The 14,574-nt window shown below is 46.2% G+C and overlaps 1 protein-coding gene across 4 annotated transcripts in view; it reads right to left on the bottom strand.

Moving 5' to 3' along the window:
• Positions 1–10,407, bottom strand: part of TLR5 (toll like receptor 5) — a 62,944-nt gene extending 52,537 nt beyond the window's left edge. Inside the window, exon 1 of one of the 4 annotated variants that reach the window (XM_082251725.1) lies at positions 10,294–10,407. Coding sequence is in view for 1 of the 4 variants with exons in the window: in XM_082251723.1 (XP_082107849.1) it covers positions 10,298–10,356 (59 nt within the window). In the remaining 3 variants the exon portion in view is untranslated. The remainder of the gene's footprint in view (positions 1–10,293) is intronic. The other 3 variants (XM_082251724.1, XM_082251726.1, XM_082251723.1) reach the window with 3 other exon arrangements.
• Positions 10,408–14,574: the final 4,167 nt, after the last annotated feature.

Raw genomic sequence — 14,574 nt, 5'->3', positions numbered from 1 at the left:
CGTTTTTACAGCTGAAAAATTCCTCTCAAAACCCACAAGCGCTGGGGTTTTTTTCCAGCCAGAAAACGCCCCTGCCAAAAACTGCTGATGTGTGCATGGACACATAGGATAACATGCTGGGGAGTTTACTGGCTGCAGAAAAAATCATCTGACAACAAAAACAGCAGCTATAAAAACAGCCCGTGTGCATGAGGCCTTAGGCTACATTCACAATGTTGTGGTGCACTAACATGCTTTGCGTTTCAGTATATGTAATGTAAATCTGTTAAGGGATAGAACCCCTGTCAGGTTATACTTGCTGTCTGTGTCCCTGCTGGGAAGATTCACCCTCCCTCTTTGTCCTAGTGACCATCATCACCGAGATGGAAAGTAATCGGAAATCAAAACTTTCACAGTTGACACCAGAAAAAGAAATGCGAAAACTGTCCCAATGGGGTCACCTATTCCCATGACAACTGTCTAGGGCTGGCCATAGATGGAACTTTTTTTATTGATCAGCCAGTGGGACTGACCATCTCATCATTACTTCCACTGACACCAACAATAGAGCATTGTTCCTTCCACATACACCAATGATGGGGCACTATTCCTTTCACTGACACCAATGATGGGGCACTATTCCTCCCACTGACACCAATGATGGGGCAGTATTCCTCCCACTGATACCAGTGATGGGGCACTATTCCTTACACTGACACCAATGATGGGGCACTATTCCTTCCACTGACACCAGTGATGGGGCACTATTCCTCACACTGATACCAATGATGGGGCACTATTCCTCCCACTGATACCAGTGATGGGGCACTACTCCTCCCACTGATACCACTGATGGGGCATTATTCCTCCCACTGATACCAGTGATGGGGCACTATTCCTTACACTGACACCAATGATGGGGCACTATTCCTTCCACTGACACCAATGATGGGGCACTATTCCTCCCACTGATACCAATGATGGGGCACTATTCCTCCCACTGATACCAGTGATGGGGCACTATTCCTCCCACTGATACCAGTGATGGGGCACTACTCCTCCCACTGATACCACTGATGGGGCATTATTCCTCCCACTGATACCAGTGATGGGGCACTATTCCTTACACTTACACCAATGATGGGGCACTATTCCTCCCACTGACACCAATGATGGGGCATTATTCCTTCCACTGACACCAATGATGGGGCACTATTCCTTCCACTGACATCAATGATGGGGCACTATTCCTCCCACTGACACCAATGATGGGGCACTATTCCTTCCACTGACATCAATGATGGGGCACTATTCCTCCCACTGACACCAATGATGGGGCACTATTCCTTCCACTGACACCAATGATGGGGCACTATTCCTCCCACTGATATAAAAGATTGTGCACATTTTTCCACTGACTACAATGATGGGGACCATTCCTCCCACTGACACAAATAGTGGGGTAGTATTCCATCCACTGACACCAACAATGGAGCATTATTCCTTCCACTGACACCATCAATGGGGCACTTTTCCTCCAACCAAGATGAACAATTGGGAACTATTCCTTCCACTGAAAACAATAATGGGATAATATTCCACTGACTAATACCAATAATATGCCACCTCCTAATGACCATAGGCACTATGTAAATCTTTTTCTATCACTGGTGCTTGGGAATTTTCTCCTCCCAGTGGGGACAGTCCAGCACCCCCCCCCCCCCCCCTCCCTAGGAGGACAATAGGAGGACAATAATAAAGCCTGGAGGACAATAAACTGGCCCTTTGTTTAGAAAGTTTGGAGACCCCTGCTTTAAACATTACATTTTGTGAATGGACTTTTTAGGACAAAAAACACATTTACTGTAAGAAATTTCTTGGAGAAAAATATTTGCATTGTGCTCCTTCTAATTTTCTCTCCACTGTGGTTGAAAACAAACCTTGATTTGACCCCGCTAGCAATTAGTAAATTGAACAAATGTTCTCAAAGCAAAAAAATTAGAATGAAATTCTACTAGTGTGTGACCAGCTTTAGTGATTTTCCTGCATCACAGATGTGAATATGGTCTTATGCTGGCCATTTACTAGTAGACTTTTGCACAAGAATATTCATACAAAAATTCTTTGCACATTCGATGGACGAATATGGTTTGAAAAATTTCACTTGCTTTTAACATTCAATTTTTAAAACGAAACCCACATACACTGTCCGAAATTTTGTTAGATCGCGAAAAGTTTCCTATTTTGCTCTGTCAAATTTTCCTGTCACTGTGGTCGAAAAGGAACATCAATTTGACCCCACTAATGATTAGACGATTGAACGAACGTTCATAAAAGGGAAAATTTCCAAATATTTCGAAAATCTATACGTGTATGGCCAGCATATGAATGACTCCAGAAGGGAGATTCTAACGTCGAAAAAGTGCGGCAATCGTTTCCTCCAGTGAATTGGCTCCTTTTTTGGTCTGTAAGTGGCCCATTAGCTATTCTGTCAAGTTCACTTATCTGTCATAACCCTAAGCCTTATACACACGATGAGAATATTGAACAAATGATCGTCCATTTTTTTTTTTTTTTTTGCATGCTAGTCGTATATCGAAAAAGAAGAAGTTACTCAACTTACAAAAATTCTCTTATGACAGAATACATCTTCGGAAGGGATGTCATGTTTTGTATTGTATTGTAATGTATTCTTTTGTTTTCGAGTATGTGTGGTCTTGCTCCCCTGATTTTTTTTGCATGAATACTGTATTGCTTAAATTAAAATTGTACAATCTAATATTCTACAAGAAAATCTTTCGTGCTTGTCCCTTTGGATAATTTCAGATGAACTGACGTGATTTGCTCTCGAAAGCGGTGTACTAACGATCAGATTATCGTACAATCGCTCCGACATCTCTATGTTTTTGTCCGATTTTCTGATCCGGTGAACTAGGCTTAAAGCTGGCAATAGGCAGACAATATCATTCACTCCACAGGTTTCAGTCAACTAATATCTGTTGGGACCTACACACCCTGCTGGCTAATGTTGGCACGCTATGATAAATGATCATTTTCCTTTCTGATCGATCTCTTCTAATAGGAATAATCAATCTATAGTATTAGTCAACAACCCAGTTGATCGATATATCACACACAGGGAAGTATTTTGATCGATTGTTAAAATATGATCGTAACTTATAATCATAAAAATAAATTGGCGTTAATCGCCAACAGTACCTGCGCAAATGGCAAAAAATGGTGTAAAAGTGTGAATCCTATCTAAATAAATATGTAGGACAAATCCATAAAGTGCAATATATTGGTGTGAACCATATAAAAGAGCTGCAGCTGAATCGTAAAAATGTATGAATGGTATAAATACACCTAAAGGTGTACAGAGCCGCGCTCATCTAAAGTGCACAGTGTGATTGCAAATGGTCAAAAAATATTGAACCATCGACAAATATAAATATAAAGTGCATCAACAATTAAAGTGCATAAACAGATATAAAGTGCATCAGCAATGGGTGGGTGAATCATAAATAAAGTCCCATACACCAACAAGGTTTAGTGCAGTCTCTAAGGATGATTCTTCCACATGTAATCAAATCTTCATTCCCTTCACCACATGGACACCCAATGTGTGGAAATGCTTACCAGAAGGCACCGACCCCTTAGTTATAGGGGGTCAATGCAAGCAGAATGGTAATGAGAATCCAGAATAAGTCTGAGCCCTCCTGAAGGATCCACCTTACAATCACCAATGTACAGATACGCTCCAAACTCCTTAGCCAGCCCCACGCTCCTCAACGGTATAAAAATAAAGGAATGGCCAAAATAGTGAAGTATGCTCAAGCAATTTATTAAAAGTAAGGTAGATACACTTACATTTAGACAGGTAAAACGGGCATTCAGTCAAACAAGGTCCGGGGATGATACAGACGAGTGCCGCTTCCGCATCTCAAAGCGTCTCATCCGAACCCGGAAATGGCATAACAGTGTGATTGCGCTCCAAGAGTCCCGACCGGTTTCGTCAGCACACAGGCCGTCGTTGTCAAGGGTCATATGACGACGGCCTGCGTGCTGACGAAACCGGTCGAGACTCTTGGAGCGCAATCACACTGTTATGCCATTTCCGGGTTCGGATGAGACGCTTTGAGATGCGGAAGCGGCACTCGTCTGTTCGGGCAAGATTCAGGCAAGATTGCGACCATATAGTCAGGATCCGCCCACATGCCTGGACCAGCACCCGGCTCAGCCACTTAGCCAGCCGCTGAGAGCCTGAGCCAGCCTCCCCCTCCACAGCTCAGCGCTCCACTGAGGGCGGGGGGGCGGGGGGGGCGGGGGGGGAGCAGAGAGCCAGTGACTGACAGCCACCGGCTCTCTGCTCAGGGAACTCAGAGAACTGAGCGATCAGCGGTGTTAAATCACTCGGTTCTCAGAGTTAGAGCCGATGGGGGACCAATGCTGAGTCCAGCTAGGCAAGTATGATTCCTAAATAAAAATAAAACCCATACATCTCTTAAATATACTGAAAAAAATAATAATAATAATAATAATAATAATAAAAATAATACTTTTTGATTTTGTCAGAAATCTAGAGCTGACCTGTGCACTTATCATCTCAAGTGTTGTTACTAGTCCTACCCAGCTCAGCTCTCTGGACTACAGAACACCTTCTCCATATATTATGGAGATGTGGAGAGGTGTTCTATAGTCCAAACACACTTCCTATTCTAGGGTGACAATGTCAGGGCCACAAAAGAATAAAATAAAGAAGTGGCCCCATGAGATTGTTACCCCTAACACCCATTTGTTTTATAAACACATTTTACTCTTAATAGAGGGCTATGATGATTGGTAAATTCATGTCTCTCTATGGCTGCCTTGCTGGTTCTTTCTATTTTGTGTTTCAGGTGACAAGCTGCCTGCTGTTGCTAGGAAGATTTACCTCAGCTGCCGAGCACTGGATTGGTGACAAATCTAGTGGCGGGAAACATCTAGCCAATGAGTGTAACCTTTTACTTATATCCTCTCCTGTCAGTGGGCGCAGTCAGCATTTACCTCAGGTCTATCAGTTGGACTCACCTCTGGATTCTCCTCAGGCTTCCTTCTGGATCTTTTGACCCGCACTCCCAACCCTCCCTCCGTCTTTGTTATTTCCCCTCATCGCGGCCCATCTTTATGTGGGTAATGTCGGCCACTTTGTGGGTGGACAATGGTTGGTACGCTGTTATTTGGTTGGTATAAGATATTGCTGCTTGAGTCTTAGTGACTAAGCATGTTGATCTGTTAATGGTTAACAGCGGTTTTATTTGGTATTAAAGGTTAAAGTTAATTTCATAATTAAAATAGTTTTAAACCCAATAAAGGGGCTGCGGCCTAAACTTTTCCACAATCCTTGTTGTGTGCTTGCTTTATTATTTAGGTATGTTCTTATGGTATGATGGGTGTTAATGGGGTGTACAATCCCATGCTGTTCCTCCACAGCTATAGCACAGTAAGGCCCCTTTCAGATGGAGCGGATCCGTCCAAGCGATATCCACCTGCTCAGCGAGGGATCTCTCCGATGATCCCCGCTAAGCAGGCAGATGACAGGTCTGTGTCCTCTCCGCTTTGCAGAGTGGACACGGACACAGCCCGTTCTCCTCTATGGGGCTGTCAGATGGAAATGGACTGCATGTTCGTTTCTATCCGATTGTCATCTGATCGGATCCACTGGACGGATGGCGAATGTATTGCCATTCATCTATCTTTAGAGTATTTTATGGGATCCGATGCCCGGTGGGTGTCAGCAGATACACTGACATCCGTCGCCCCATAGAGATCAATGGGTGATCGGATCGGGTCCGCCTGAAAAACTGACAGGCTGCCCCGACCGGTCCGCTGGTGTGAAAGGGGCCTAAGACAGAAAGGGTGTTACCAGCAGGATCAACAGGTGAAAATTAAGGGGGGAAGCCTGAAGCTGGCCATAGATGGATTTACATTTTCAGCAGGGACCAGCCACATTTTGATCTATGTGTCGCCGCTCTCGCTCAGCAGAAATCAATTTAACAACAACGTCTATTAAACGGACTTTAAGGAAATTTTTCTCGATCAGCAGCTACAGGCATCAGTGCATTCTGACAGTGAAGAATCCTAGCTGTCAGAATACAAAGTCTCAGCGGGGAGGACTCCTCTATCCACCTCACTAGTGTGATTGGAAGAATATTTTTGTCTTTTTGAACGAAAAAAAAAAAGTCTATGGCCAGCTTTTTCCACCCACCACATCCTAACTCGGAGACACAGCAGAATGTAAGAAAATCTCGAAGCCTCGATCCTCTCCCTCTGGTCTCGGCGGGGCCGGCATCACTGGTGTGGGCACCCGGCTGCGACAGCTTGTGGCTTCACAGCTGGGTATGCACTGCGCATGTGCGAGTTGCGCTGTGCGTCTTGATTGGCCGGCAATCTTCTGGGACCTCGGACATGTCCTAGAAGATTGCAGGGAGGGAGGGGGAGAGGAGAACTTCCGCTCAGGGCGCCGCGGTGCTCTGAGCGGAAGTGGGAGCTGGGTACCTGTCAAAACTAGGTACCCGCTTCCCCCCCCCCCCCAAAAAGGACATGCCAAATGTGGCATGTCTGGGGGTTAGGACTACCTAAAGCGGAAGTTCCACTTTTGGGTGGAACTCCGCTTTAATGCTGCAGCCAGACTCGTCTACCTTACCAGCTCAGTGTCTGCCACCCCTCTCTGCTAATCGTTACACTGGCTTCCAATCGCCCAGCAAATTAAATTCAAAATACTAACAACATACATAGCCATTCACAACTCTGCCCCGAGCTACATTACTAATCTTCTCTCTAAATATCACCCAAACCGTCCTCTCCGCACCTCTCAAGACCTCCTACTTTATAGCTCCTTTGTCTCCCCCCTCCTATGCTCGTCTCCAGGATTTCTCCAGAGCCTCTCCCATCCTCTGGAATTCTCAACCTCAATCTGTCCGGCTATCTCCTACTCTGGCTGCCTTCAGGCGATCCCTGAAAACTCATCTCTTCAGGGAAGCCTATCACGCCTCCAACCAATCTTTTTTTTTTTTTACTTACATCAGCTCATCCCCCAGTTATAAACTTTTTTACCACTTGCCCCATCCTGTTAGATTGTAAGCTCTTATGAGCAGGGCCGTATTAACCCTTTTGTATTTGATTGTATTGTAACTGTACTGTCTCCCTTTATATTGGAAAGCGCTGTGTAAACTGTTGGCGCTATACAAATCCTGTATTATAATAATAATTGTCACTCTGAGAAAAGAAGTGCATTACTGGCAGGATCACCAGGAAAAATAAACTGAGAAAAGTCTGAAAAAAAGGACTACGGACATCCAAGGAATGATAATCTGCCCTAAAATTCAGTTTTAGTTTGGGATTTAGATACACTTTAAAGTAGGGTGACCAAACAACCCCCGGTTTCTGGGGACATGAATGAGGACACTGTCCCCGGACCAAGTTGGTCCCCGGTTTTGTCGCCGGATTGGATTTGAAAAGGGGCTCGGGCGATTTCAAAGAATTAAAAACAAAACTCTGAATTACACACCCCGCTTTGCCGCTCCTACTAGTTTAGGGGGGTGTATTTTTTCCATTATCTGTGCCCCTTTCTGATGATCATGTGCGGGTCGGAGCGGAGGGACTATTTCTTCAGTTTCGAGCACATGCCCCATCCGCTCCCACTCGCATGGTCTTGGCTTAAGTACTGGCCAGCCCCCTGACTGCCCATCTCCTTGCCTTCCTTGGCTGAGTAGTAGCCGGGCCTGGAGAGTGAGACTTGTGTGACGCTGAGTTTGTCTTTCTGGCATAATGGATGGTATCATAAGTCACGGCCAGCAGGCACTCTATCATGGCTCTGGCTGGCAGTGCACTTCACATAACATGACTGCTGGGTGCTGATTTTGTTAACTTATTGGTCATAAGTCCACCATCAGCACCCAGCAGCCATGTCCTATGACACAATGTGACAGAGCCATGATAGTGCCTGCTGCCTGTGAGTTATCATAACTGATGAACTTAACCAGTTGCCGATCGTTTTAGAGCTGAATTTACAGCTACAGGGCAGTCACGCTGTGCAGGCTCATGTACATATACACGTGATCCTGCATTTCTGGGTATCGGAGGCGATCAGCAGGTCCGGCAGACTCGATGTCCGCCGTTACCCGCGGATCATTCTATACACAAGCAGACTGGCAGTCTGTCTATGTAAACAAGGCAGATCGCCATTCTGTCCATATGGAAGACATCGATCCTGTGTTCCTGCAAAGCAGGGACAGGGATCTATGCCTTCCCTTAGTAAAAGCACCTTCCCCACAGTGGGAAAGCACTTGTAAGGCACACATTTAACCCTTTGATTGTCCTAGATGTTAACCCCTTCCCAGCCAGTGTCATTAGTACAGTGACAGCGCATATTTTTATGCAGTCCCGCTATAAGTCGCTAATTGCCGCCATTATGTCCCCGGATTTCATTTTAAAAATCTGGTCACCTTACTTTAAAGCGAAGTTCCACCCAAAAGTGGAAGCTTCATGTATCTGTTTCCTGCTTCTATTTTTGACAGGTACCCGTCCCCACTTCATGAGACTCCGCCGCAGCGAGGTCCCTCAGAAGTTCGGCCCCCCTTCTCCTTCCTCCGCCGCTGGGCCAGTTAGAAAGCGCATGCACAGTAAGGAACCAGCTGTGAAGCCGAAAAGGCTTCACTGCTGGTTTCCCTCACCTCGAATGGTGATGGCGGCAGCACCAGAGAGCTGATCCAAAAATCAGCTGGGGTGCGGACATCGTAGGATCCTGAGGTAAGTGTCCTAAAATTAAAAGTCAGCAGCTACAGTATTTTTAGCTGCAGACTTTACATTTTTTCGTGGGGGGGGGGGGGGGGGGGGCGGAACTCCGCTTTATGGAATTTTCAGGCAGATTGTTCCTGGACCCCCGACTGCTCTTTTCCACCCATCTTAAGCCTCCAAATCTGCACATGTGTATGATGGAGGACAGATTGCTCCCGGACCCCCGACTGCTCTTTTCCACCCATCTTAAACCCCAAGATCTGCACATGTGTATGACGGAGGACTGATTGTTCCCGGACCCCCGACTGCTCTTTTCCCTCCGTCCTAAACCCCCAGATCTGCACATGTGTATGACGGAGGACTGATTGTTCCCGGACCCCGACTGCTCTTCTCCCTCCGTCTTAAACCCCCAGATCTGCACACGTGTATGACAGAGGACTGATTGTTCCCGGACCCCGACTGCTCTTTTCCACCCATCTTAAACCTTCAAATCTGCACATGTGTATGACAGAAGACAGATTGTTTCTGGACCCCCGACTGCTCTTTTCCCTCAGTCTTAAACCCCTAGATCTGCACATGTGTATGACGGAGGACTGACTGTTCCTGGACCCCGACTGCTCTTTTCCACCCATCTTAAGCCTTCAAATCTGCACATGTGTATGACAGAAGACAGATTTTTCCTGGACCCCCGACTGATCTTTTCCCTCCGTCTTAAACCCCCAGATCTGCACATGTTTATGACAGAGGACTGATTGTTTCCGGACCCCCGACTGCTCTTTTCCCTCTGTCTTAAACCCCCAGATCTGCACATGTGTATGACGGAGAACAGATTGTATCTGGACCCCCGACTGCTCTTTTCCACCCATCTTAAGCCTTCAAATCTGCACATGTGTATGACAGAAGACAATTGTTCCTGGACCCCCGACTGATCTTTTCCCTCCGACTTAAACCCCCAGATCTGCACATGTGTATGACGGAGGACTGATTGTTCCCGGACCCCGACTGCTCTTCTCCCTCCGTCTTAAACCCCCAGATCTGCACATGTGTATGACAGAGGACTGATTGTTCCCGGACCCCGACTGCTCTTTTCCACCCATCTTAAACCTTCAAATCTGCACATGTGTATGACAGAAGACAGATTGTTTCTGGACCCCCGACTGCTCTTTTCCCTCAGTCTTAAACCCCCAGATCTGCACATGTGTATGACGGAGGACTGACTGTTCCTGGACCCCCGACTGCTCTTTTCCACCCATCTTAAGCCTTCAAATCTGCACATGTGTATGACAGAAGACAGATTGTTCCTGGACCCCCGACTGATCTTTTCCCTCCGTCTTAAACCCCCAGATCTGCACATGTTTATGACAGAGGACTGATTGTTTCCGGACCCCCGACTGCTCTTTTCCCTCTGTCTTAAACCCCCAGATCTGCACATGTGTATGACGGAGAACAGATTGTATCTGGACCCCCGACTGCTCTTTTCCCTCCGTCTTAAACCCCCAGATCTGCACATGTGTATGACGGAGGACTCTCACGTACTTACGTAATGGTTGCTGAGGATCCAGCTTGGCCCGGAGTCTGCGTTGTCCCAGCTGAGGACATTTCTGAGTCCGTATCACAGACCTGCCTGCTTTACACTGACACTCATGTTTTGCCTAATCTCACATGTAAGAGGAGGTGGAATGTGAGACATCCTCCTCCCTTCCTCTTCCCTCCCCCCAACCTGATTGCAAACAGAATGTAGGAAAGACTCAGGGAGTTAGGAAACTTTCTATAAGAGAGCACATAAGTATCCAACAGAGCATCGCCATTCTGCAAGGGTGACTTACCTCCCAGGGAACAACCTTCACCACTGGAAAAGCAATTTAGCAGGGAATTGTCACATAAAGGGAATGGCTTCCCTATAACTCCTACACGCTGCCCCTGGGGTGGGATGGAATTACTCCCAACACAAGGTCTCACCTCCGAAAACCGCATTCATTAACTTTTTCTGCAAAGACGGCGCAAAGTCTGAGCGTTCCCTTTGGTCAAACCTGGGGCTATTCCTAAAATCGGAAAAAATTCTGAATGTATCCAGGTCATCGCGAGAGGAAAGGCGGGGTAAACAACTACTAAAATAATAAAAAAAAAAAACTATAACTGCAACAGGCAACTTGGGTTCTGCCAATTTGTCTGAGCCGGGTCTGGAATTTTTTTGTTTTTTTGAACGTTATATTGTCTGATGACAAATTGTTTAGCCCTGAGCTTCAAATTTTAACCACTTGACATCTGGAAGATTTACCCTTATTCACGACCAGGCCATTTTGTGCGATACGGCACTGCGTTGCTTTCGTTTGGTGGTATTTGATCGCCTCTTCGGTTTTTATTTGCACTATAAACAAAAAAGACCAACAAATTAAAAAAAAACAAAAAAAATATATTTTTTATTTTTTACTATAAAACATATCCAAAAATATTTTTTCTTAAAAAAATCAAATTTCTTCAATTTAGGCCAAAATGTATTCTGATACATATTTTTTGTAAAAAAAAAAAAAAAAAAATCCCAATAAGCGTATATTGATTGGTTTGAGCAAAAGTTACAGCGCTTACAAACTATGGATTTTTTTATTTTTTTTATTTATTTTTTTACTGGTAATGTTGGCGATCAGCAGGACTGCAATGATGCGGCTGACAAATTGGACACTGACACTTTTTGAGGATCAGTGACACATACATTGATCAGTGCTCAAAAAAAAAAATATGCACTGTCACTATACTAATGACACTGGGTGGAAAGGAGTGAACATTAGGGGCGATCAAAGGGTTAACTGTGTGCCTAGCTGGTGTTTCCTTACTATGGGGGAGGTGCTTGTACTAGCGGAAGGCATGGATTGGTACCCCTGCTTTGCAGGAACACAAGATCCAAGCCTTTTGTATGGACAGAACAGCAAGCTGCCTTGTTGTTACATAGGCAGATTGCAGTTTTCCTTCTGAACTGAAGGATCAGTGGGTGCCGGTGGACATGGTCCCGGCTGGTCGGCTTCCGCTGTGTATAATCAATGTAAGTTACACAGTCGGCAAGCAGTTAAAAGCCTTGTTTCTGTGTATTATATCTCTGTGTAGTGGATCTCTGAGTATTAGATCTCTAAGACCCCGTTCACACTGGGGCGACGCTACTTGCCGGGGCAACCTCACAGGTCGCGGTGCGCAGCTCGCACCGCGACCTCGGAGCGGCCGGCACGGACTTCATATCATTGGTCGCCCCAAAGAAGCTCCGGACCCTTTTTCTAAGTCGGAGCAACTTGTGTTGCCCCTATTAGAACGGGTCCACAGCTTCTCTATGGCAGGCGACCTACGGCAACCAGGTCGCCTACAGGTCGCCCCAGTGTGAACGGGGTCTAAGTATTAGATCTCTAAGTATTAGATATTTGAGTATTAGATGTCTGTGTATCAGATCTCTGTGTATCAGATCTCTGTGTATTATATGCAGCCATGATTGCTGATTACATTCACAATTTCTGGTTTCCTCTCCATTAGAGCCATGCTTTACTGTTCCCTCACTCAGTGTAGAACTTTAATGCAATCCCGCTTAGATTTAGCAAAATGATGTATTGTGAGGGACTTGCTAAAGAACCTGGTTAATTTGTATCCAATCAGGCGGGCCCTCGTTGTACAGATATAGTCTAGGTTCACACTAGTACGAGCTGGAAGCATACATAACCGCATGGGTTCCTGAAACACACAGAAACACGCCGCTCTTCAGCAGACGCACAGGGGGTGCTATTAATTCCTAATGGCGCCCCCACGTATTGGCACCTGTTCGGCTTTTTGCACCTCATGGTGCCGCAGCACTGTGCAGTTCAGAGTGGTGTATTTTTGTTTAAAAATGGGTCAGGGACTCCTTTGCCTGCGTTTCTCATGACAAGTGCAGGCATACACGTGTAGCCCTGCCCCCTTAGGGGTGGCTTGTAGCATGAGTGTCCTCTTCACTTCTTACACCCTGAGCCTGCTCCAACCCCTCTGACACTATCAGTTTGGTCATTGCGCATAACTGAGACCACAAGTGTTGCAGTGAATAAACAGTTTACTGCTTTTGACTTTTTATGTAAAAACAGGAATATGCAACGGAATCAGAAATAACACAGATGTTGCCAAAAGGATAGATCCTGAAATCCCAACCAAGGATTTAGGCCTTTTAGTTCAGCACTCAGGATCCAGAACGCAGGCCACACATACATATGGACAAACGAATGTGTATGTATGCTAGAGGATTGCGCTCAGCAACAATAAACAATACTTAACCACTTCCCGCCCGCCCTATAGGCAATTGACGGTGGGAATGTGGTTGTATTATCCTGACCAGACGTCATACGACGGCGGCAGGATAATACAGCTCTGGGCGCCCCCCGGGGGCGCGCAGAGCGGCGATCGGTGATGCGAGGTGTCAGCCTGACACCCTGCATCTCCGATCTCGGTAAAGAGACTACTGACGTAGCTCTTTACCATGTGATCAGCCGTGTCCAATCACGGCTGGTCACATAGTAAACAGGAACAGCCGTTGATCGGCTTTCCTTAGTTCGTGCCTGACAGGCACGAGTAAAGGAGCGCCGATCGGCGGCTCCCCTGACAGGGCAGGGGGGTCGGCACTGGTAATTAGATCATTGATTACCAGTGCAGATCCTCGGGGGGGGGGGGTGCCACTAGAACCACCAGGGATGCCCACTATGACCCCAGGGATGCCCACTATGACCTGCCACTATGAACTGCAATTGTCTCCTGAAAAGTGAGGCTTCACTTGTCTTCACCGGCAAGGAATTCCCAACAACCAGAGGAAAGTATTTGTAATCCAATAAGGGTAGAGTTGATGAACTGTATTCCCCAAAGCAATCAATAGTTGTAATCCACAGAGAGGCAAATGAGACAACTCCTAATGCGTCACAACAGACTGACAGCAACCTAGGACTGAATTTAGGGCTTAAGGCCTAGTTCACCCACCTCGCACTATATTGGTATCTGCAGTGTCCAGTGGCTCAACTAAATGTCGATATGGCCTTGATAAAGTACACAGTCTATTTGCCCTTCACTAGAATCAGTCTAGGTCTGTATTTAATAGAGATGTAAATACTGGATGTCTCTCACCCAACCAGGAGATCTGCTTCTCTCTGCGACCAGGCTCCGCTCTGCTCATCGTCTCCGTCCGCCTGTCAGCAACCTTCCGCTCGGTCACGCACCGAGACTCCTCCGCACACTCACACTGCCGGCTTCACTCCGGTGTCCGCCACTAGGCCTTGGCCTAAGTTCCTGTGATCCGCAGCAGCTCTTCCCCTTCTGTCCAGTGCACTGTCCTCGAAGGCAAGAGAGCGAAGCAAAGTCCCGCCTCCGTTTATATAACCACTACCAGCAAGCTCCGCGCGTCCTGTTGCTCCCTGGGAGAAGGGTCTCTCTGAATCAGCAGTCTATGATCCTGGCTCCTCCCGGACTACATCTCCCATAATGCCAAAATCACTATCTTGCAGAACTTTAATAACAATACAATAACAATAACAATACCAGCCGTGCGACCCGGCTACACACGTGAAAAAAGAAATGAAACAGATTAGGCAAGGCAATCAGACTGTAGGGTTTGGGGTCAATTTAAAATGTGTGTACACTCCAACCATAAACTTCTCTGTTAAAACGTTACTAAACCCAGGAGCCTGCATTCACTATATCTGGTCTTCCACACTACACAGAACACGGAAATGCAATTATTTTAGTAAATATAAACTAAATACCATTTCTGATCAGCAGTATATAGCAGTCTTGTAACTTCTATCAGTGTCTGGCCGAGCACTGTTTAAA

The sequence above is a fragment of the Pelophylax lessonae genome (assembly GCF_965119305.1).
Source record: "Pelophylax lessonae genome assembly, chromosome: 3".
NCBI classification, from domain to species: domain Eukaryota; kingdom Metazoa; phylum Chordata; class Amphibia; order Anura; family Ranidae; genus Pelophylax; species Pelophylax lessonae.
Note: the sequence above shows the minus strand (reverse complement) of the source record. Positions and strands in the feature narration are given on the sequence as shown.